Genomic DNA, 23,611 nt, shown 5'->3' on the forward strand with positions numbered 1-23,611 from the left:
TACCAACCTGTACAATATCCAAAACCATGCCAGCAGAAACAGTTCCAAATCCTGCTAGCAAAAAAGGTACGAGTATCTGTAATGCCATAATACTACTAGATTCTTTGGGTTGTTTTGTACTTCCTTCCACAATGATATCTTCATTACTGTCAGTAGATAGGTTGTCTTCCTGCAACATGGCATCTGTTTCTGAAGTGCCCATTCCATCACAGTAATTGTAACTGGTAAAATCATCATATTTAGGGCTACAGCTAGATGGGCTGTGTCCATTGCTACCATGAAAACTTGGGTCTGAGAAGTGATGGTATTCTGTATGTTGTTCAGACCTAACATTAAAATTGTGTCCTGCTGGTTGTAATCCATCTTGCCAGACACCATTCACTTTCTTGTGTCTTTCATCCTGGTTTACTTGGTAAACAACAGGAACCATACTCAAAAGGAGCTTCAAAAACTTATCGGATTGAATTGTATTCAGGTTTATGGTCCAGTTTACAAAACGTTCTTTGTCATGAACTTTGTGGTTTGTTTTGGAGATGGTAGATCTGCCTTTACAGTTAGTCATAGTGCTACAGAAGTACAGGTTGAAAAGCACTTTGTTCTTCAGATGTCAGTGAAGAAATCTTGTAGATGAGTCATTAAGTGCCATGCTTGATGATTTTAAAACAAAAAAAAACCAAAAGGATCCTTTTCTGCATGCAAAGATGCTTTTTCATTGATCTCAGATCTTCAACAATTCCATAAGCAAGATTGGATCTGCAAAAGAGTAAGAAGCATATATTCAGGCTTTATAATATTTTAACTCTACAGAAGACATGAGATGCTGGTTTAATTTTTCCAATCACCCAGTATCTTTCCAAAGCAAGTTATTTGTAGAAATGCCAATATCCTCCAACGTTTAACTGCCTAAGTTGAAGAAATGAGAAGTAAAAAGGGAAAGCTGGTGGGTGAGGAAGTTTCACAAACTGGTGTTCTTCCCAGTGAAAGAAAGACACAGGAGTGTGGACTTAAGTGAATTGATGAGGGCCTGGCTTTTTCCTTCTTGAAGCCCAGGAAGTCAAAGTCTTCAGGAGGATACCATGTGTAGCCCTAGACTTGCAGTAGTCTTGAAGGCAGTAGGTCACAAGAGAAAAGTATTTCTGCAAAGAGTAAGGGTATGGACAAATGAAATGCACATGATGCAGTGTGAGGCCACTGTTGTTCCTCCCACTCTATGCTAATGGCAAGAAGCCCAGAAAAAAAAATAAGGAAAAAGACATACTAGTTTAAAATTACTATCAGAGGTGATAAATCCAAAGCAATATCCTGGGTGTCAAAGGTCTCAATCCCTGCCCACCATCCCCATAAAAGGATGACAAACCAATATTGGTATGTACAATTCAAACCCATGACAATTTAAAATCCTAACAACTGACTTTTCTCTGAAGCAAACATACAAATTATGCATGTATGGATACATGTTACTATATATAAAGAGCTACTATATACATAATAAAACTGGACTTTTTTTTTTAAATGCTACATAAAGGAAAGAAGACAGTAATAAAATTCAGACCAATTAGTCTAAAATAGCTAAAATTAGTCTAATATAAAAATGAACCCACAGTACGGTATTCATAAAAATGGCATATTAGAATTTAATTAAAACTAGAAAAGGGTTAGGACTCAAGATAATTACAATAAAGGTGTTTAAAAATCTTAGTTTAATTTAATTTTGTATGTGGTGTAGGTTGCAGATATTTCCTGAAAGATTGGTTATTATGAGGTCTAGTAAACACTAAAATATAATTATTAGATCAATATTAGCAGCAGACGTGGTCAGTTTGATTTGCTTTCTGCAAATCACACAGATACGATCTTTTATCTTTTATGTTTCATGTCATTTAATGGGCATTTCTTTCTACTCTGAAATTGCCATTGTGGTAGAAAATTTAACGATGATATATTGGCAGTCTCACATCATTTGACATTTCCATCAGAAGACACTTTACTTTCCAACAGGAATTTTCAGTTTTCATAGCGTGATAAGAGTTATGGTAACTTAAAAACAGTCTTAATTTGACTTGAAACTTTGCTAGCTTTGGTATTTATTACTAGACTCCATGAATACAAGTAAATGATTGGCATAAACACAGTAACAAAGGTCAGGCAGACTATACCAGCATGATATGGGATAACACAAGCTTGAGACACTGTATCTATGCAAAGCTGCGAAGCATATTTTTACAGACTGCAGGAAATAAAAATAGTTCAGGCTTGGAGGATTTTATATCTATGCTTCCTAAGAAAACTGGGCTCCTGAGATCATACAGTTTGTGTTATGATGCCTATACTTTTCTTCCCTCTGTTTCAGTATTTTTAAGTCACAGAATTATAGAATAGTTTAGGGATGGATTTCTGGATATATCTGAGATAGATTTGACAGAGAGTAGAGATGTCAAAGCTTTTAGTAACTAACAGCCTTGTAAGAGAATCAGATTTGTGGCACTGCTGTAAGACATCTTCAAATATTGGTCAGGATAATTCACTCATATATATGGCAAGTCAACTTCAAAAGTCCTGCTGCTCACAGAATTACCTGGTTTGGTTTTTTCAAGAGAGGAGATGACTCAGACACAGTATGAAGATTTTTCAATCTACCAATTGCTTTATCCAAGGGACCTCTGACCAAGAAATGAATGCTTTCAAAGTTACAATGGAGTTTATTGCTTCACTGAGAAGGAAGTCAAGTTTTGCAAGAAGAACCACTTTTATCCACAAGACCGACAGAGGAATTTAACTAAGCAAGATTCCTGCAGTATCTTTCGCTGTTCTGTAACAGACTGTGCTATGTTGAACCTTTTAGCATAAGTGCACAAAACCTCCTAGGCTTCAATTCTGGTTTCCACACACTTTAATTAGGAATAACAAAACAATTTTTGCTGCTATTCCAGAGAAGCTCTAACCACAGGCCAAAATGGTGCTCTGTTAAGTGCTACAGAAAGACAGAACAGCGAGGCAATTTTGTTTCTTCCTGACCCAACGGTGGCATTATCCATGTAAAAGAAAAGAAATAGTACATAAAAACTAGAAAATCAGAAGAAGATGTATCATTAAATTATCAACCTAACTATTATCAACTTCCAAGACAAAAGCAAAGAGCTTTATAGGGTTGAAGGATTAAGATGAATGGAAAAGAAGTTCAGGGAAGCTGAGGAAAATTCAGCTTTCAGGAAGGGTATAGCCTAGGGTGCAGAAGGCTACCAAATGATTTATGACAACAGGAAGTGCCACACTACTTAGGAAGATGGCAGAGGAAAAAGCTGTAGATCTGCTGACTGAGCTTCAGTTGGTCACAAGAAACATTCAGATTATAGAAACTTCATGATGGACTTCAAGTATGGGGTGTACAATTAAGACATAAAAATGTGCATGATGAAAGACACGCAGCGAGACTCATAGCATCCTCAACTGCTTTTTTTTTGGGGGGGGGGGAGGGGGTAGTGTTATTTTTTTTTGAGGAGAGGAGTAACAAATAAAGGATTTTATTTCACTTGCAGGGGAATACATTGAGAACATTTTCCAATAGCTTTAACAAGGCAGAGTCTGGCTCTCATTGTGGTTTCTCCAACATGTCCTCCAGTCACATCACCAGAGTGCTAGACCAGTGACTCATGGAAATTACTCACTGGTCTGGAACTCTGGCCAAAAATATTTGGGTTAATGATGCATATTTCTCTAACATATGGATTTTTCTCCTTTTACATTTTTACTACTTTATTTTTTTAAGAACCAAATCTTTGGGGAAGATGTGGTTTCATTTAGTATGAGAAAGTGTTAACAAAGAAAAGGGAAAAAAAGAGCAACAGAAAAATGATCCAGTCAACTAGCAAGTTACAAAGGGAGGATGAGGCTGGCATGGACAGCTAACAGTTGAAATAGTACAAAGCAGTTTGGATGACAGCCATTTAGGTTTTTCCTACCAAAAAGACTTGGAATGACAAAAAGTGAGCTAATGATAAATGCTGAAAAATGAGAATTTAAGGAGAGAAATTGAAAACTATATTATACAATGAAGAATAATTACTTCTTCAGAGCATAGAGACAACTGCAAAGCCTTGTGAATGTAACTATTCATTTCTAAAACCCTGTTCCAACAAAGACAATTTTCCAAATGTCATCTGATGCAATAATCCTGAGTTACAGGATTCTAATATTGCTGTATTTTGTGGAGGGGAGGGGAGTCTACCTACAGAATGCAGCAAACCATCTAAGGAACAGTATGATCTCAGGGACAAGAGCTTCCTAAGAAGCTCTGTCACTGACAAGAACAATGCTGATTTTATTGTGTTGGCTACAAAAGATATGGCCAGCTAAAGAATCAAGCTCTTGAGTCACCTGAGTAACTCATACGAAGAAAAGGCGGTAAAAATCTCAGAAATCCCATTCCGAGATTCTGTAGGAAGATAAATGAATCTGGTTTCCTGCTGTACAACCAGGAGGTTACAGAGAAAGATGAAGTACTAAAAAAAGGAAAAGAGACAAAGATCCTTTGAGAAACCAAGAAGCAGCCTCAAATTTATCATACCTGGCATGTTATATATGAAGTGAAAGGACATCTTGTCCCTACAAACAAAATAGCAAGCTATGCCCAGATTTCTTTATTATTGTCTAAGTAACTACTTTTAATAGTTTCTTCTTTGCCTTCACGCATTTTATATCACGTAACAATTACTGCATATTATTCACCTCTCTCTCAATTCTGCAAGCATAAACAAACAGTCCTGCAAAGATGTGCTCCCGAGAAGTAAGACACTTAGCAATGCAACAAATAACAAACCAATTTTACCCATAATGATTTATACAACTGATGTACACAGCAGTTTAAAAAATACACATGGAGACAATATATACAATGTGTGAAAGAGACAGGCAGAAGCAGATGTGGAAAACAGAACCATGAGCTGAAAGAGATGCTGATTTTTGGAAATGGATAGCTGCTTTAGAAAAACCTCAGATGCTTCAGCTATGAAACGGAACACCTGATCATTATCACATTTTTCCGTCCATCACCTTTGGTTGGCTTCATTGGTCTTGATTCATCTGAGAAAGATGAACACGACAAAGAAAATGCAACTGTTCAGGAAGCAGCCGCAAGAACAGTCTTCATTATTACCCAAACAAATTGAGAACTGAATCATGGATGTGTCTGAAACTATGTTGGCAAGAGCATGGGTAGAAGATGATGCTTCTGTACTTCTAACTTTCCCAGGGTTTAAAGAACATCTACAATTAGAATGATTAGGGGACTGAATTCTAAAGCTAAATTTGATCATACAGTGTTTAGACTCCTGATAATTTATTTAAAGCATAAAAAGAGTTAGTAATTAAACCACCTTTTTTTTTTATTGTAAGAACCCTCAAAAAAAGGGGGAGGGGAAAAAATTGGGTATGAAACTTGTAAGTTCAATACTATGGCAGGCTAAACCAAATATTTATCAACGTCTAGGTCCAGGAATATTAATCTTCTGATTTCTTCCCATTTGGCTAACAAAATCAAAAGATAACACCTATGTCAATAATACTGCATGCTTTCACAGGATCCAAAGCTCATCACACCATAGTCAAATCCCATTTTTTCCTAAAAGCTACAAATACTTTTTACAGGTAATCTTTTAAAGCAATAATAATCTCTATGCTGCACTGCTAGGTAGTTCATAATGAAAGACAATAGCTTAAACATGCCTGTCTGAAAAACATCTCTCAGTACAAGAACAGTCCTTGGAAAGGGATTCAGGAAAGTAATATGAGACATTAATGAAATACTGAGCTTTAATATTTTGCCATAATAAGCAAAGATTAAGCTGGATTCTTTTCTGGTTTCAAAGACTGTTTTTCTGTCTTCAAAGATGAAGCCAGACCCTTTGCAATGAAAGGCTGAGAGGTAGTGAGCACAAACTGAAACACAGGAAATTACATTTAAACATAGAAAAATGTGCTTTTTAATTATGCATTTATTTATTTTGCCATAAGCATGCTTCAGTACTGGCTCAAACAGGTTACTGTGACTCCATCCTTGGCAATATTTGAAACCCGACTGGACACGGCCTTCGGCAACCTGCTCTGCTTCATCCTACACTGAGTAGAGGTGGCTGAATAGACAGTTTCCTGAGACCCCTTCTGATCTCAACACTTCTGAGGTTCTGTAAAGTTTGAAAAGTGAGGTTTGGGTGGGGGCTTCTTTTAAAATTTACATGGGTGATACAGGGATCTGCACGCTTCTTCCCACTACTGTGTGTTGTATACATACAATTCCCGGTATCACACTGACATCCTTATCTCAGTTGTGGCTAATATTTACATTGCTGTAGTGGACCTATCAGTCAAAAGTGAAAGATGCATCATACCACCTCAGAATCATAAACAGACTGTTTTATAATTAACCATTTTATAGCATCTGCAACCCAAGGTGGCACCCCGAGCTAAGATTATTTATACCAGGTACTTAATGTTGAGTATTAAAGACTGGAAAACATGCTGAAATTCGATAAATGTGGCATGCAAGGCAGATATATGGGCATTACATACCACTGCTTAAATACTATGCAGTAAACTGGTTAACATTGTGTTTAGAGTATGGCAGTTGTGGGTCATATCAATAGCAAAAGAAACAAAGGTAAAATAGTAAGGGGAAAGAAAACCCCAACAGATTAAAGAACCTCTAGTTGCCTTCTTGAACATAAGACGCTGAAAGAGCTGCCAGCCCCAGGCTCTGTTTTCAGACAAGGTTGGGGCTGCTGCATTCTACTTCCTGAGCATGACAGCTTTCGATTTTGGCCCCAGGGAAGACAAAAGCAGCTGGAGGAAAAAGATTTGGTTTGCCTATGCACTTTTAAGGCAACTCAGTTAGAAGAGGCCAAAGCAGAGCCAGAAATGAGGCAGCAAAGCTGTGAAATGTGGTCAGGTTGTAAAATCACTCAAGTGGAATACCAACATGAAAAATACCAGGCAAATCACATCCAGTCCATTAAAGGCAGGTGGGAAGGTTTGAAATATAAGGTAATACAGCCCTCTAGATTAAGTAAGCAAGACGTACTTACCAGGATGAGTCCTAACTGTACTGTTGGGGATCCTGATTAGGGGTTTCCACTGTCATCACCAAGGAGGGATGAACTGCTTATTAACTGAGGCACTAGGATACAGACTTCCCATTGTTTTCTGTGGATAATATCCTGAGGGATTTGAAAAGAAAATGATACACTGTTATTTCTACTTCTGAAGTGTCTACCAGTCATACTGTAGTATTTATGGTTCTGGTTTCACAACCTCTTTAAGGCAGTGTATGCAGGGAATGCTGCCAAAACAGGTCCTCCCACCTGCTCTCATTTTTCGACCAGCATTACTGAACCAGTAAAGTGAGGACAGCTCAGGATGTCAGTTATCTATTAAATCCTGCTAGGACTCTACCCAGAAAAGATTCATGAACTGACTTTTTTCCTGTATTTATGTTTTGTTCCTGACACTATGACTGAACAACTACTTAATTTTATGCATTCTGCTTATTAGAGCCTGGCTAATGCAGTGTGCTCTGTAATCTAGGACCAAATGTGAACGAACAAGACACACAACCACATCCTGGACAGTGCGGTGGGTGGGGAGGAAATTATTGTTTTCACTGAAATTAAATTGAAATTAAATTAATTTAATTTCACTGAAATTAAAGAGACACAGCCTCAACCTCAACTTAATTGAGAATTAATTACAAAGTAGAAAGAAAGGTAAATCACGAGAAGCTCCTAGTTTTGGCAGAAAAGCATGAAAAGAGCATCAGTGTACCACTGCATGTCAGTTACAATGCTTGTAAACAAAAAATGCTTGTAAACAAGAATAGATGACGGTGTTAGTCTGCATGTGTGCTATTTGCGTACAAGTTCCACGCTTGTCTCGCAGGCGCATCTGCGGTGACAGATTCTGGCCTGGTTTTAGATGCCAGGTGGGAAGAGCAATGCGAGCACATACGGACGTACAGAGGCCAGGGAATCAGTGCCACTGGAAACGCGGGACAGATCCTGCGCAGACACAGCGAAGCCGAAGAAAAGGCTCATTGTCCAGGCTACCTGGAGCAGCGCATGATGCTGAAAAGAGCTGCGGGGGTCCGCGGAGGGCAGGGTACCGGCGCGGTACGGGTGGCAAGAGAGAGGCTGCGAGGGCTCCTCAGGGCCCGGGGCGGGACGGGGTGAGCCGCACCGCGCACCGCGGCGGTCGGTCCCCTCGAGCACCGGAGCCGGGGCAGCGCCTGCAGGGCGGCGCCTGGCAGCTCCGCCGCTCCGGAGGAAACTTTCCCGCCCGCCGTTCCCCATCACCGCCGCCTCCCTCGCCCCGGGGCGGCAGGTCGCCAGCCCACCCCAGCCCCTCTCCCCTTCCACCTCCGCCGCCGCCCCCGTCAGGCCGCGCCTTGCTCTCACCTGGGCGAGGGCGATGGCGGCGGCCCCGGGTCCCGCTCCATCGCTGCGGTGGGGAGGGAGCAGCCCGGCGGCGGTGACAGCTCCGGAGCTAGGTGAGCGCCGCCGCCACTGAGCAGGCGCGGAAGGGGCTGGAGGGCGGGCGGCCCCCGCGATGATGTGGCCCGTGATGCGCAGCAGCCGCCGCCGCCGCCACCGGGCGGCTTCGCTTCCAGTCGGAGAAGCTCTCGTGGCGACCTAGCGCTGGAGTTGCTGGTTTGTGCTCGCTCCAGAATGTCAGCACTAGGGCATTCTCCTGCCAGCTGGCTAAAAATAGCTTCCCGAGGAATCCGGCTGATCTCAGTATTTGGGTCAGTTGAATGTTCTCTCGCTCTTGCCCAGCTAGGCTGCGTGCGCTGTGCCCAACACCAAGTGCTTTAGCGTAAGTCTGCGAGTGACTCTGTAGACATCAACTGCCTGCATTGAACTAAATACAGAGGCAAGGCCTTGCTGAGTGCTTTTAACCAGTCCTCAAAAACTCTTTGTCTTGAGACACGCTTTATATCAATGCATTAAAACAGTGAAGCTGGCTAAACTTGTGCATTTATTATCATTACTAGCATTATTTAGAATCGTATCACAGAACGGTTTGCGTTGGAAGGGACATTAAAGATCATGTAGTTCCATGGTCAGGGACACCTTCCACTACACCAGGTTGCTCAAATCCCTGTCAAACCCGGCCTTGAAAAATGCTAGGAATGGGGCATCTTCTTGCACATCTTCTAATGGTTTTTTACCTGTGCTTAAATCTCTGCTTTTCCACACATACCCACAGCATCTAGCTCCATGGTAGGCCAACACTTGGTGATTTGCCCAAGCTACCTTTTGTTTTGTCTATAGAAAGGAAAAAAGATGCTGTAGACTTGGCTGCTGTCACCATCAAGAAATCACTGTTCTCTTCCTCCTTCTCTCTGAGGAGATCTCTCAGATTCTGTGACTGGGGCCAAAACAATCTGCACTACTGTAACGAAATACACAGCATCATCTTGAACTCTTGGGTCAATATGGCACTGAATAAATGAAGGAGCCCAAATCTTTGCACTATTAGTTCAGTGGTAGATGCTGCCTCAAGTCTGCATTTGTTGGGAATTTGGGCTATGGATGCTGTTGTCCCCTGCCCTGGTAGTAGCCACACATATCCATGCTTCAGGTGTGCTCACGTGTGGATATGTAGTTGGGCCACCCTGTAAAACAGATAAAGATCATAACCACTGGTGCTGCCGGCAGGTTGGACTGTGCAGCTGAGGTTTGGGAACAGCACCTGAGGGCGCTATTTCTGGCTTTTCCAATTCCTTGTCGGTGATCTTGGGCAATCATTTCATCAGTCCCCATTACAGGTTCCTAGATGGTGTTATGTCACACCTTCTACCGAAATCACATAATATCCATGGGTGAAATAGATTGTTTAAGGTTCACACGCTGTTACTCTGGGCTGTGTGCAGATTCAGCAAGAGTTACTTTTGTGGCCAAAAGTCCTTGAGATCTTTCAGGCAGCATAGCTAGCAACAGGAGGTTTTCAGAAAAATTGAAATCCTGGAGCACCATTGGGTAGAAAGGTGCAAACTGGGTTGAAAATTTGGTGGAATGGACCTGGTACATCCCAAAGGAAGGTGATCCCAAGGGAAAGTGACAGAGGACACTGTTTTGAGACAGGCTGGTGGGAAAGCAGCAGGGTAGGCTCTTGCTTGAGGCCCTGCAGAAGGTTTCCTCTGTACTCCCAGAGTCACAGTATGGGTTGGGTTGGAAGGGACCTTAACGCTCATTCAGTTCCAACCCCCTGCCATGGGCAGGGACACCTTCCACTAGACCAGGTTGCTCCAAGCCCTGTCCAACCTGGCTTTGAACGCTGCCAGGGATGGTGCAACCACAGCTGCTCTGGGCTTGGGATGGGGCAGCCTGTTCCAGTGTCTCACCAACCTTACCGTGAAGAATTTCTTCCTAATGTCTAACCTTGTATTTGTTAATTCTAAGATACTGGGATCTGATTTTTGGTTTCTTCCCTTGTGTTCTGCAATGAGGGCATATAAACACCACCCCCCTGGTTACTACTTTTTCTCTGTTTTGGCTTGGACTTCCCATCTTGTCTCACATCAAGCATTCAGTTCTCTTTTCGCAGTTTCACATTATAAACAGACAGGGGCAGAAACTGGAGAGCAAATCCTGAGCAACAGGGTGGCCAGTGTCAGCTGAACTTGGCGGTTGTGCAAGCTGCTTTCCAAGAGATAATTGAAAGTCCCTCAGGGCCGGACGTTTAATTTTAGGTGCGTTTGTCAAATTGTGACAGTGAAAACGGGAAGGTTTTCAAAGAGGAGCAGCAGCTGGCAGCCATTCAGGCAGTGCTACCTGCTTGAGGGTTGGTTTCATTTCTCCTCCGGGCGATGAGATGGAGTTTTCATGCCAAATCGTTCCGTAAAGATTTTAAAACCCTCTTTTTTTGTCTTTGTACCAATAATTGTTTTCATTTCCGCATTATTAACCCCGTATTTACATGACTGCAGGTATCTGTGCCGGTTACCGAACACGGTAAGGAGCGGCGGTAACGCCGTCGAGCCCCATGCGGCTAAACCCTCGCCGCGGCTTTGGGGCGACTTTGCTCCTCCCGGCCTCCAGAGGGCGCTGCGGGGCGAGCCCCCGGCCCGGCTCCGTTTCCGGTTGTGTCGGGGCATGGCGGGGGATGGCGGCGCGGCTGCCTCCCGGGAGCTGCTGGCCGTGGGGCTCCGAGGAGGTGAGAGGGTTCCGCGGCGGCGGGAGCGCGGCCGGGCCGGGCCGGGCCGGAAGGGGCAGCGCCGCTCTCCACGCTGAGTGCCGCCCCCCCCCCCCCGCCGACCTCTCGGCCGGGACCGGCGCTGCGGGGCTCAGTCGCCCCAGCCCTACACACACCGGTCGGGGAGGGTTGAGCCGGGGATCGAGGTGTCGGCTCGGCCTGCGGGGAGCATCGGGCCTCGCCCAGCGGCGGGCAGCCCGAGGAGGCGGGCGGGGTGCCGGTGCTCGCTCCCTTATGCAGCGTGTTTTGAAGGAGCGCCCCTTTCCCAGGCAGTGCTGCTGCGGTAGATGTGAATACAGCGGAAAGCCACGTTAAGTGGATACGCGCAGTAGTAACAGCATTTCTGTGAGGATAAAGAAGTGTTACAAGGAAGTAAACCTTCGCTTTATTTAACGATAATGGGCCAATGGCTCAGTTAGACGGTGTAAGAACTTGTCTAATGCAGCGTTTCCCCTACATAGTTTGGCCTTTACGGCGCTACTCTCGGAAACGGTTAATTTGGGTCATCAGCACCACTGTTCTGGCCTCATTTCATTGGCGGCCACCGCAGTCACGGACGTAAGGGAAGGGGTTTAAATGAGTGAAGTAGCACATGTTAGATGCTACCTCACTGTGTTTGCTGTGGGGTATCACAGGTAGTTTATCTGTGCATTGGTAACTGTCACTAAATAAATCTTGACAAAGACTTCAAAAACGGTTGAAGCCCAATGAAGTGACCTGCAGGGTCAGGCCAGTGGTCTGCATAGCTCAGTATTCTTTCTTCTAAGTGCAGTAGCAGATGATAGTTGCAGAGGACTTAATAGAATCTCCAAATGATTTGGGTTGGAAGGGACCTTAAAGGTCATTCAGTTCTAACCCCACCTGCCGTGGGCAGGGGCACCTTCCACTAGACCAGGTTGCTCACAGCCCCATTCAGCCTGGCCTTGTTAAACTTGTTAGTTCACGCACTGTGTACTCCCTGTTCTTGTAACCGCCCTGTGTCTGCACCTAAAGGGGGGGGATGCTAGGGGGTATATTCCTGCTTAGGCCTTGCAGTGCCTCATTATAACTCTGCTGCCTTGAATTTGTCTAATTCTGTGTTGAACCTGCAGAGCAGTAGTGACCCTCACAGTTAAAATGTGATATTTGTGATTGATGAAGGTGAACATTCACTTATTTGTTTCCAGGGCTGGAAGAAACTTTGTTGATCAGATCAAAATGCAGCAACAAGGAGGCCACAACCTTACAGACAATGAGGATGCCAAGGAGTAGCCGTAAGTACAGGGGGATGAGCACATGATTACTTCCCTGATCCTGCTGGTCACACCATTAATTTTTTGCTGTTTGTCTTGGGAAATTGAATACTGTTTAAATTAATGTAATTTAAACATCTTTAATATGGTAGGCAGCTAGAAATTGCAGTTGAAATGGAATCTGTTTAAATGCTTATATTCCTGAGGTATAACTGTATAAACTTATGTGCATGTTTGTTTATATACATGTGATAATTACTTCTTTTTCAGTTTTGGACCGAGTACAGAGCTTTTTGCCACAGATGGCCCATGCAAATGATGAGCTAAGAAGAAAAATGGTTACAGCACCAGCTCATCAGTTTGATATTGAAAATCTAGACAGTGCAACAGAAAAAGTTATAGAAATGGTAAATAATTTTATTTCATAAAATTTCATGTGATTAAAATAATTATCTGATCTTAGAATGAGCTGATTTGATAGATAAGGCCAAGTCTTTACTATTTTAGTCCACGATTTGCAAATTCAAAACATAGATACAGCTTATTTTGGTTTAAATTTACTTGGTTTTCACACTTGCAGAATTTAATGACTGGGGATGAAGTAGTTTAAGGTGAGAATAGGACAACATTTGGATCAACAATTCTGAATCAAAATTATGTCACAAATTTATTCTATATGTCTTGTGTGTGATTTTAGAAACTGGATAAGAAGGAGTATTAAGGCATATCAGAAGGCTTTATTATAAGAGTAATAACTGGCTTTCAGCTGTGCTTTGTAGGTGGTTTTAGGACTCGTAGATCTTGTGTTTAGAAAAGCTGTTAGTGCTGTGATCCTTTATGGCTGGTATTTCTCTTATTTACTTACATCAATATTTTCTTTCTGTTTTTAACTGAAGTTTTACAGCCACAAGCTCATGTAAGAAAATCTTAGTATGAAGGTGATGTGATATGGGCATGTCCCAGACATGCCTTCAGGCCTGCATACCCACAAGTTAAAAAGGTGGAAACAGGCAGCTTGGAGTCTGGGGTGTGAGCTGTCAGAACAATTTGTTGGGCACTGGTTGGATTCAGAGTTCCTGTAGGTTGCATCCAGCCTACATGCAGTAGGTTGCCCAGTGCTGGTATATGCTGAAGAAATGGCCTTGTATTTGCTGAAGAGCAATATAAATTATATTTTAAATATTTAGGAATCTGTTAATGATATTTGCCATAATCCTACGAGAACTCAGAAGTCAGTCTAATTGTGGTTGTGGTTTTCTTACGGTAATAGTCTCTTTTATGTGTTTGCTTTATGTTTTACTCAAATGATTGAAGCCAGCAGAAATGTGTAATGTGCTAACTAAGGTCTTTTTCCTCAGAATGTGGCTGTAGTTGAACTGAGCGATTCTGATACAGATGAAGAGATATTAACTTCAGAAGATGACTCTGAATCTGAAGATGACTTTATAGCTGGCGAAGTGACAATAGACAACATTAAGTTTCCTAAAAAGAAGGGAGAAAAAGGCAAAATAGAAATTCTGGACAGCAAAGTGAACGAGTAAATCTATTTTATTTTACTAAAAAAAAATTAAAATAAATTAACCAAATCAAACTCACCGAAAACCCCAAATCATGTTTCTTACTTTAAAGATTTGGCCCTTAAAAAACACCTTGTTTCCTGATGTAGCATCCCTCAGGATCATGTGAAATGCTATAGTTTACATGGTGGACAATTTAGGATCCACTCATGACTGAGACAGGCTGGATTTCTAAAGAATTAAGTATGTTTTTATTCATTGAGCAACATGGAAGTTCATTTCATAGCAGATTAGACTAAGAAAGCAGCGAACATTTGCGGCACTTAGAACTAGTTAAAATTATTCTGTTGCTTTGTTGAAGAAAGGTTGTTGAAGGAAGATTTTTGTAGTGTGCTGGAAGAGGTTTTTGCTTCAAGGGCAGGGAAGAGTTAACTAAGAAAAAAGCTTTGGTTTTTATATCCTATGTCCCGTGAAGTGTTGTGGACAATGCTTCAATATTAAACAGTTTCTTGAAGTGCGATAGAGGTATGTTTACATTGCGTTCACGGCAGTGACTGTTAATACTGAAGCAACAGGTGAGTATTTCAAGATGAGCTGGCATGGGTAAGGACAGCCATGGCTCTAAAGAGAGGTCAGCAAAGGATTACTTACGCTTTCTGCCTGCACTGAAGGCCCTGTCATTATAGGTAGGCTACTAGCTCATGTCTGGAACATTTGTGGATGTAGTGCAGATACCCTCAGTACTTAAACGGTCAAGTCTGCTGCTGTGGTATTACAATTGCTTTAAGCTATGTTTTTTGTATCCCACTTTCGTGTCCTCTCAATTTTATTAACAATTGTCACTGCCAGAAGAACAAAAAGCTAAATTTTCAGATGGCCTATACTTAGGTTAGCTTGAAACAGTTGTGAAAACTAGAATCAGTGAAAGTATGTCTCATTTATACTTACCTCTGATTGATCAAATAGTTATTTGGGCTGTTTTATTTACAACATAAAATAGTTTGCATTTCAGAAGTATCTATTGTGCTCCTGAATGTCATTGTTTGTTTCTTAAAGGAACTTTTTATCCTCTACACCGTTAAAGTTTTCTATATTGTATTTCCTCAAATGTTGATGTCATGACATGAAAACTGCAGTTATTTAGAGAATTTACTTTGAATCCCATACTTAAAGCTATAGTTTTAATATCTGTTTCTGTATTATTTGTGATAAGAAATAACAAGGATTCTGGTCTTTCTTTCACAATGTGACTTAAAAATAGAAAAGGGGCTTGATTTACTAGGATTAACTGATTAAATCACAAAATGTTGTAAGTGAAGAAAGGATGGGAATCAGAGAATGGGACTGCTACTTTAAATGGCAAGCCCACAGGTCAGGGTAAGCTTTGAGTGAAGTTGCACTCCTAGAAGGGCAAGTGGTCTTAGTATGCTTAGTTTGCTAGGTGAGGTCTCTATGGAAAATTTCCTTCAAACTGAAGAAGCTTGAAAGCCAACATCTTAACTCAGTCATTTTACAAGAGAATTTGTAGACAGAAAAAAAAAACAAATGACCCCACAAAAATTGTGAAGTACAAAGTAATAATCATGCTGTAAGAATCAGTGGTAAGAGTCCATGTGAACAAAGTGATTTTAATCTGTTAATGTAACCACCTTTCAAATTACAGGCAGAATCACACATTCTGTATCAACAAGAAGATAGAAAATATTTTCAGTAACTTGAGCTTGATATGCATAGTTTAACACCAATGTTGAACTCTGTATTTACTATACAAAGATCAGAGTAAGTGCACTTCCTTGCATTGATTTACGTCTTGTGGCACGAAGGTTTTCTGTACTGCTGAAGAATCCCAGAGCAGAATGTTCAGCTGCTACTGTAAAACTTAAACTCATTATCACAGAAATGGCATAATCAGTGTATTTTAGTTCAAAAGAAACCTGATAAGTAAGGATTTAAATGATTGTGTAAATATGTTCACACAAATAAGAAGTAGGCATGTAAGAATTCATTCTTCAGTTGGACTTTAAAAAATAAACTAAACCGTGTACTTGATATTTTGGGGGGGGGGGGAATTGCACTAACAACTGCTGCTGCATAATTTAAATAACTTCAGGTTCGTTTTCAAATGCTTTATCAGCGAGACTAAAATTTGGGCTTGATCTATAGGAACTTATCCATGGAATGGGGTTTACTTTGTTTTTTAGTTACAGCACTGCAGAAGGCCTATCCTAGGCATGATATTAAGTGCTTCTTTAAGATTCAGACTGCTGAACATTTACTTTCCAGGTGAAGCTGTTACTTTAATATTCCACAGTGATGGCCTTGGTTCTGAGATATTCATTAAGAGCTTCTTCACCTATAAAAGCACAATATTCACCAGTTAGCATAGCAGCTAAAGGAGAGAATGTTGTCAGTCACTGTAACATTATTAAGAAAAAGAATAAAATTCTTTAGCCAGTATAAAAGTCCTTATGGAACAATGGAAACTCATTGACTTACCCTCCACTGAGATCTACAGAACTGGTTTGACAAAAAGAGGCCAAATCCAACACATATGGAAAAAACAAGGAGCTGGAATTTAACAAGCAGCCACCTGGGTGGAACTGAAGCAGCTGTGGTCTCTAGATAGTCACTGGGGGCTCATAGTTGAATTTATGAACTTTGGTTTGCCTATGTTACAGTTTCTGGGTAGAGAAGCTTGTAGAAATTGGTAGTCTTTCTTTTCCTGATACTGTTACTCATTTTGGTTTCAGAAAATGTGATACTTGCTAGAGATTCTAAAGGCAAAAATCTGTTGAGTCACTGAACATTTTTTTTGTTGCTTTTTCTTTGCTATGAGGCCTGATCTGTCCAGACTTGTAAAGTTTCATTGAAAGACGAAACTTCACTTGCTTTAAAGCTGGTGTTGAAAAGATTTTTTTAAATGCATCTTTCTTCAGGGCTATTGGCAAATTTTGATAACATTTTAAGGCATAGAAGTTTCCCATGGATTTAGAAATTCAGAAGAGAAAGCTGAAATAGCATTCATTCTGAGGAAAAGGAAAGATTTTGGCCAATACCTTTGCTGCTTGGCAGCATTTTGTAACCTGTACGCAGCTCTGGACAAGCTGTAATGTGAATGCTCTGAGAGAAGTTGGAGAGGAATATTCTGTGTGCTGTAGCATTATTGGACAGATGTACAGGGAGGGCTGAACAAGAGGCACTGAGGCAGAATATTGTAGGGATGGGAGAGGATTACTGTGGTTGGAGGAATGTAGGAGATGCAGGAAATGTGTCTGTCGCTCACATTTTATTAGGTGGACTCTACACAGGTAAGGTCAGATAAGAGATGAAGGAGGGAGAGAACAACTTACCTAAATCTTTCCCAAAGCCAGACTGCTTAAATCCACCAAATGGGGCTGCCACATCAGTTTTGTTGTATGTGTTAATAAAAACTGTTCCAGCTTCTAGCTTTTCACTGATGTAGAGAGCTTTGCTTATGTCTTTTGTGAAAACTCCTGAAGCTAAGCCATATTCTGTGCTATTTGCCCGTCGCAGCACTCCATCGACGTCCCTATGAGGGAAAGAAATGACTGAATTGCAACTAGGCAAAATAAGTGTTAGCAGCCTCCCACCTTCAGTGTCATTGAAGCTTTTCTCATGCTCAGTCTTCTCCAGTTATCTTTTCTAAAGTCAACTAATTAAGGACTAATCAATGTGTTAATATGACAGATCTACAGAAACTCATACGCTTGCTTCAAACTTGTAAAGCTCGCAACCTTACGTGTCACTGGTTCAGAAATGTCACTAAGAAATGTGAAAGTTGTAGTACACATACCAACTTTGCTCAGCTATAGTACTGTTTAGGGATTAGAGCAATACAAAACCACTTTGGGAAGCTGACCTTGGCTTTGAATCAGTTTATGAATCAGTTTGCTAAAATTTTGTCCTGTGTTATAACTTAATGGAGAATAAATGCTGAAACTTGGACTTCCATCAAGCCACAACTTTCCAGGCCGTGTTCAGGGTGCTATTTTCTGTTTGTGTCTCATCTCCCTGCATAATTTATGGATGTAATGGGTTATCTATGTGGCTGGTTCTTAACTGCATTATCAAACTATAGAAAATTAAACCTGGTGGAAGTAGTTACATGAAGTTTCTATATAGGGTTTTAATCTCATCTTGTGTGTAAAACAATTCCTATGATTTGGAATGAAAGCTATTGAAACTGCCAGCCTACAAAGTATACAGAGGGATTTTCATTTGTAATGGTAATGTGCCAATGTTACACAATGCACAACAATGCTAACGTAGTCTTTTGTGACAGAGAAAAATAAGTGATTCCACTGTAAAAAATACACATTTTACTTTGATCAAGCTGCTGCAATTACCACATCAGTGTCAGTAAAAAGGTTTCACTGAATACTAAGGCTTATTTAAGAACTGGCAGTTACAATTGCATTCTATCCTGTCATGCACTGCTAACAGCCTTATTTCTGTATTGATGTGGAGCAGGATACCCCCTACTACAGAGGGTATTTCCTCAGAATTTAGCTGGAAGCTGATCTAAGGACCCAGGCTGGTGTTAACAAGGTTTAACAAAATTGTACTACGTATGCTATCATTTCTACACTTAGGATGAAAATGAGAAAGTTTCTAACAGTAACCAGAGGAAAGCATACCCATTTTTAAATTTAGAGATCACCATCACAGGACCAAAGGACTCCTCCTGGGCAATATACATATGGTCTTCAACATCTGTGAATACAGTGGGTTCCATGAAGAAACCTAAACAGAGGACAGAGCATCATTCCAGCATGACGAAAACATTTCCCAGTTTCTGCTGTCCAGGCCACCTCTTTTCCATACTTTGAGCTCATAGATAATTTGAGACTTCAAACAGAAAATATCAAGACTGACGTGAATCACGTATGAATGTGTGTGTGTAAGCACCAGAGAAACAGCAGAAAAATGGTGAAAGAATGGCCTGTATTGATCAGAGCAACAGTTGTTTCCTGCCAGGCCAGAAGGTCTGTGTGCCACAGCCCAGGTGACTCCTCAGGCAAAGACCATGCATTCTGACAGCAAGAAGATAAGGTTACAGCATGCTACAGAGGCCACTGATTTTCTTGTTACCCTATGAGCAGATAGACTATGGCCATTAAGATCTGTATATTCCAAACACAGAAAAACAGACGATGGGCAACAATTTTGCATATGATTTATAGATGCTCAAGCAAAGAAAATTCTGAGGCAAAGGATCTGTCCAAAAGCTAGCACATCATTGACAATCACAAACTGACCTGGTGTTATATCCTGGTCATCTACATCTTGGTGAGTGAGTGTATTCCAATTTGAGTGGGCAAAATCAACTCCAGAGATTTTATATAAATGCTGCCCCTTTCCATAGGACTTCCCATTTAGTTTCGTTACACTGATTTAGTTATGAATCTCCACTTTCATTTTATTTAGGGATTCAAGTGTTTTCAAACTCTGATGCAAATGTTTGGATAAAGGGCGGGTGTCCATGAGAAAACAGTGCTTTCTTGCCTGTCTACTAAACTTACATATTATCTATATAGCAAAAAGGGGGTTTGATAATAATACCTTATATAAATTCTGCTAGCAGTTTCCTCAGTCAGCTTTAGTGTTAGTGGGGTCTAAATGGATATACTTATGGCACTTGAAAGTTCAAGGATGTAGCAAAAAAAGCCTCAGTGCCTCACAAAAAAACAGGAATAGATGAGGAAAAGATTCTTGTACAGACTAGATTCTGATTCAATTTTATATGTTACGCTTCAGTTGCAGAGCTTCTCTTAATATGAGACCTGAAAACCCTGTTCTCAAGTGGTATCTTGGGCTTACCTGGTACTGTTCCCATGATATTGCTACTTCACATAATGCAGCAGAGACAATCATGATGGCTTTTGTTTCAAGTATAGAAGTTCCAAACACCTCTGAACAGTATTTTACCTGGTCTACGAACTTGTCTTCCTCCATACACTAGAGTGGCTCCTTCTTTTACTCCAATTTCACAATACTGCAGCAGCTTCTCCAAATGTGCCTTGTGATTTTGTGGACCATGATCTGTGGATCTATCAAGTGGGTCACCAATTTTCATCTTTTTTATTTCTTCCACCTATGGGTTACCCAATTAAAATGAAGTTACACAACATAGCAAATAGTTGTTAAAATGACCAGTGATTGAGGATGCTTCGGGTTTTGTGCTGTGAAGTTGGACTCTAAGACTTAAAGGGCTGGATTCTTAGAAGGTGGAATGCTCCTCCTTTCTAAAATGAGGCTTTGTCTTATGTTTCATGATGTTCTGAAAGTTTTGGATGCTGTTTTCATGTATTCATTCTCTTCTGCTATTAAGACAGGCATGTAAAACGTTAGGTTTTACCAGTGGTAAATGAGTTATGATAGTGATTTCCTGTTCTTGAGCTAAATAAATGAATTCCCCATCAGTACAGTGCATTTTCAATAATGACCTTCATTTTATTCTAGCTGTGCCTTTTTTTTTAAGCTTCACAGCAGCCTTCAATCACATTGACCTAAGTTCAGTAATTATTTTTATCTTACTTTCATAGTCAAATACAAAATATCACCAGAGAGAGGTGCAATATCTATTTCAGTGTCACTTATCTGTGCATTACTGATGAAAATACCTCCCATCAGTGCCTTCCTTTTAACCTGTAAGAGGTTCCTGAGAAGAAGCCTTGCCTATCACAAGCAATAATGAAAAATCAAACAACTGAAAATAAGAATAAATGCTTATTCTTATTAATGAAAGAATAACTGTCTGTGATAGTGAAACTTTGTGCCATGATAAATTATCTGCTTAAACTTTAGTCCTTCAATAACTTACCACTTTGCTAACAAACTCATCATGGATTGATTCTTCCACAAACAGCCTGCCAGCTGCAATGCAGTTTTCTCCTTTGTTGAAATATACTGCTCCCATACCCTGATCAGGGAAAAAAACATTAATATTTATATGCATCCTTCTGTTCAGTCTCCCTTTCATTCTGTTCCTTTGGGTTACATTCTGTGTTTGTGACCCTTAAAGCATAATGCTTTATGTAAAGGGACATCAACAATGAAACAAGCAGACTAATCTTAGCACTGGCAAAGACACTTCCACAGAAACAGATGTCTCAGGATGAACCCTGTTTAGTTAGCACTGGTGTTTTCATTTCCATCAGCATTCCACAGAATCACCTGCTGCAGCATCACAGAGAAGAGGGCTGGCAGCACCACCAGAGAATATAAAACTGCTAATCCACTGAGCCATACTGCTTGTGTTGAAAGTCACATGTATCTGGGTGAACACTACCTAACTCTATTTCAAGAATGTGAATTCAGACCCCATGCAGTTTGTTCTTTTTTATTTATCAAGAGCTGATAGCTGATACTGCTCTTCAAGGGGGTAGGGAGGTGAGGGAAAGAAAAGCAGGACAAATGAAATTCCTAAAAAATAGTTTTCTGGCTGCTGCAAAGGCATAAGGTTAATTTGGCTAGTGACAATACTTTCCAGCTATACTTCTTTGTTTAATTGTATTTTCTAATGTGTATTTCTTGTAGTACTGATCCCTACCTTTTTGGTGCAGTATGAACAGTTTTACTGTGATGCATAAATAAAATCCTGTAGAAAAAGAGTCTGTTTTGTGACAAATTACATGATTTTCCATGCAAGGGCTCCCTACAGCAGTTTTTGGCAAGAAGAATATTGCAATACTGTGAAGATGCATCACAAAGGCTTTGAATATATTTTATGTCAAAGTAACATTACCATTTTTACAGCTCTGTCAAGTTCACAGTCACTGAATATGATCAATGGTGATTTGCCACCAAGTTCAAGAGAAACTTTCTTCAGATTAGTGGCTGCACTGTAAAAAATATAAATAATTATATAAAAATCCCATCAAAATAGCTGATTTCATTATTTCCTTTTAATCATATCTAGTGAAAATGTATAAACCTCTATTTTCCAATAGTAGAATTTTACATAAATGTAAACAGCCATAAGTAATTACACTTTTCTATTACTTCTACATGCACAATATAGCTAATAAGATACTTGAGAACTAGACTGAGCAGTGTGTATTTATGAATCTTCTGCTGAGAGTACCTCTTCATAATCTGTTTACCAGTTGGTGTTGAACCAGTGAATCCAACTTTGCGAACATCAGGATGTTCAGACAGGTGCTGTCCCACTAAACCACCTATTGGGGTGAGGAAACGGGTTTAAATGGACAGTACTAGATATCTTTACTACTGCAGCAGCAGCACTGGAACACAGAAAGAGCTATCAATATGTCAATCAAGTATAATATCACATCCTTATTTATATTTATAGCTTTATTCATATGACTACGAAAAATCTCACTTTTGTTAACTTGGATCACATTAGTATCTCCAAATTCCCCCATCTGCCTGGACTGAAGAACTTCCTTCTTAATATTCCACTGTAGTTAGAATAATCTAATTTATAATCTAATAACAGAGCCTACCACATAGTTACTTTGTCACTTTTCTTTCTTCAGGAAAGAGGAAAATGGTGTCATCAGGTAACATGGTTTGGACCATTACTAACCTATAGTGCATCTTAACAGCTTGCTGTAGGTCTCACAGCCACATTTAAATACTTTCAAGTGATGATAAGATTAGGAGAAAAAAATGAAGTTTTAAAATCAAATAAAACATGTTTCTCTGTAATACATTATTTTTCATACTGTTCATGTTATTCGTTTGAACTTATACAGGGTGTAGGAGGCTGACAGCTCTTACCACTAGCTAGAGCCAAGTGACAAACAGGTATTTCCCATTCTGTTCTGGAAATATGTGACATTTCTCTATGACACAGATGCAAGCCTACTATCTGTGAAGACACAAGTGCTTAGGTAATAGGTCTTCAAAAAGGTAAAATGCTAGTTCACCAGTTTTAGCATGACCTACTCTTCCCATAAAAATGAGTAGTTCAAGATTTACCTGAACCAGGCAGAATATTTATAACACCCTTAGGAAATCCAGCTTTAGCCGAGAGTTCTGCAAACTTCAAGGAAGTCAGAGGTGTGACCTAAACAGAAACATTTAGGTTGTTAAGTCTCCTATTTTAATTAAATGTGTGATGATATCTTTTTCATTCAATGTATCTCAATTTTGATACAATACTCATCTTACTCACAGTATTGACAAATTAAAAGTGATGGCTTCTTGCAGAAAAGAATTCATTCTTGAAAATGAGAGTACCATCAGAGCAGAACTGAAGACAATCAGTACCTTGTATCGTCATGGCGATTTGTATTATTTTACATGCACTTTAAAACATATGACACGGGCAACCTACGGGTACATATGACAGGTCATATGGGTGAAATTGGCTAGAATGCTAGATTGCCTGAACAAATAGTGGAGTACCTGAGCCACCTATATATTCCTTTTCAGTTTTACCTGAGCTGGCTTGAGCACGAGTGTATTGCCTGCAGCCAAGCATGCTGCACTCTTCCATGCAAGCATCATCAGTGGGTAATTCCATGGGATAACAATCGCACAGACACTTAAGGTAGGGAAAAACAGGGAAAGATTACATTTTTGATGGCAGCTTTTTAATGGCTTCTCTGTATGTCAAGGCTATCACTAAGA

The 23,611-nt window shown here is 40.4% G+C and overlaps 3 protein-coding genes across 6 annotated transcripts in view; 1 reads left to right on the forward strand and 2 right to left on the reverse strand.

Annotated features, from left to right (window-relative positions):
• The window catches only part of SLC41A2 (solute carrier family 41 member 2), a 53,119-nt gene extending 44,515 nt beyond the window's left edge, over nt 1-8,604 (reverse strand). Inside the window, exons 1-3 of one of the 2 annotated variants that reach the window (XM_061445014.1) lie at nt 8,442-8,600; nt 7,077-7,208; nt 8-753 (exon numbers count right to left, since the gene is read on the reverse strand). In XM_061445014.1, the coding sequence (XP_061300998.1) occupies nt 8-562 (555 nt within the window). In that variant the 5' untranslated portion in view covers nt 563-753; nt 7,077-7,208; nt 8,442-8,600. Of the gene's footprint in view, nt 1-7; nt 754-7,076; nt 7,209-8,441 lie in introns of both variants that reach the window. The other variant, XM_061445015.1, reaches the window with a different exon arrangement.
• Nucleotides 8,605-11,083: 2,479 nt separating this feature from the next.
• Nucleotides 11,084-16,452, forward strand: NOPCHAP1 (NOP protein chaperone 1). Of its 2 annotated transcripts, XM_061445038.1 has the most exons (5): nt 11,084-11,202; nt 12,408-12,494; nt 12,744-12,880; nt 13,832-14,010; nt 16,274-16,452. In XM_061445038.1, exons 1-5 carry the CDS (start codon nt 11,142-11,144, stop codon nt 16,275-16,277), a joined length of 468 nt encoding a protein of 155 aa, XP_061301022.1. In that variant the 5' UTR covers nt 11,084-11,141; the 3' UTR covers nt 16,278-16,452. The 2 variants fall into 2 exon arrangements, with proteins under 2 accessions (XP_061301022.1, XP_061301021.1); XM_061445037.1 differs by lacking the exon at nt 16,274-16,452 and having other exon boundaries at nt 13,832-14,512.
• ALDH1L2 (aldehyde dehydrogenase 1 family member L2) overlaps nt 16,189-23,611 on the reverse strand; it is a 31,788-nt gene continuing 24,365 nt past the window's right edge. For both annotated transcript variants that reach the window (XM_061445020.1, XM_061445019.1), the window contains 9 exons: nt 23,420-23,525; nt 22,958-23,045; nt 22,098-22,191; nt 21,759-21,855; nt 20,835-20,933; nt 19,940-20,105; nt 18,649-18,754; nt 17,341-17,540; nt 16,189-16,343 (listed from right to left, as the gene is read on the reverse strand). In XM_061445020.1, the coding sequence (XP_061301004.1) occupies nt 16,288-16,343; nt 17,341-17,540; nt 18,649-18,754; nt 19,940-20,105; nt 20,835-20,933; nt 21,759-21,855; nt 22,098-22,191; nt 22,958-23,045; nt 23,420-23,525 (1,012 nt within the window). In that variant the 3' untranslated portion in view covers nt 16,189-16,287. The remainder of the gene's footprint in view (nt 16,344-17,340; nt 17,541-18,648; nt 18,755-19,939; nt 20,106-20,834; nt 20,934-21,758; nt 21,856-22,097; nt 22,192-22,957; nt 23,046-23,419; nt 23,526-23,611) is intronic.

This window comes from Pezoporus flaviventris, unplaced genomic scaffold, assembly GCF_033815535.1.
Source record: "Pezoporus flaviventris isolate CSIRO_AGI_PZ_B2104156 unplaced genomic scaffold, CSIRO_AGI_Pfla_v1 ptg000002l, whole genome shotgun sequence".
NCBI classification, from domain to species: domain Eukaryota; kingdom Metazoa; phylum Chordata; class Aves; order Psittaciformes; family Psittacidae; genus Pezoporus; species Pezoporus flaviventris.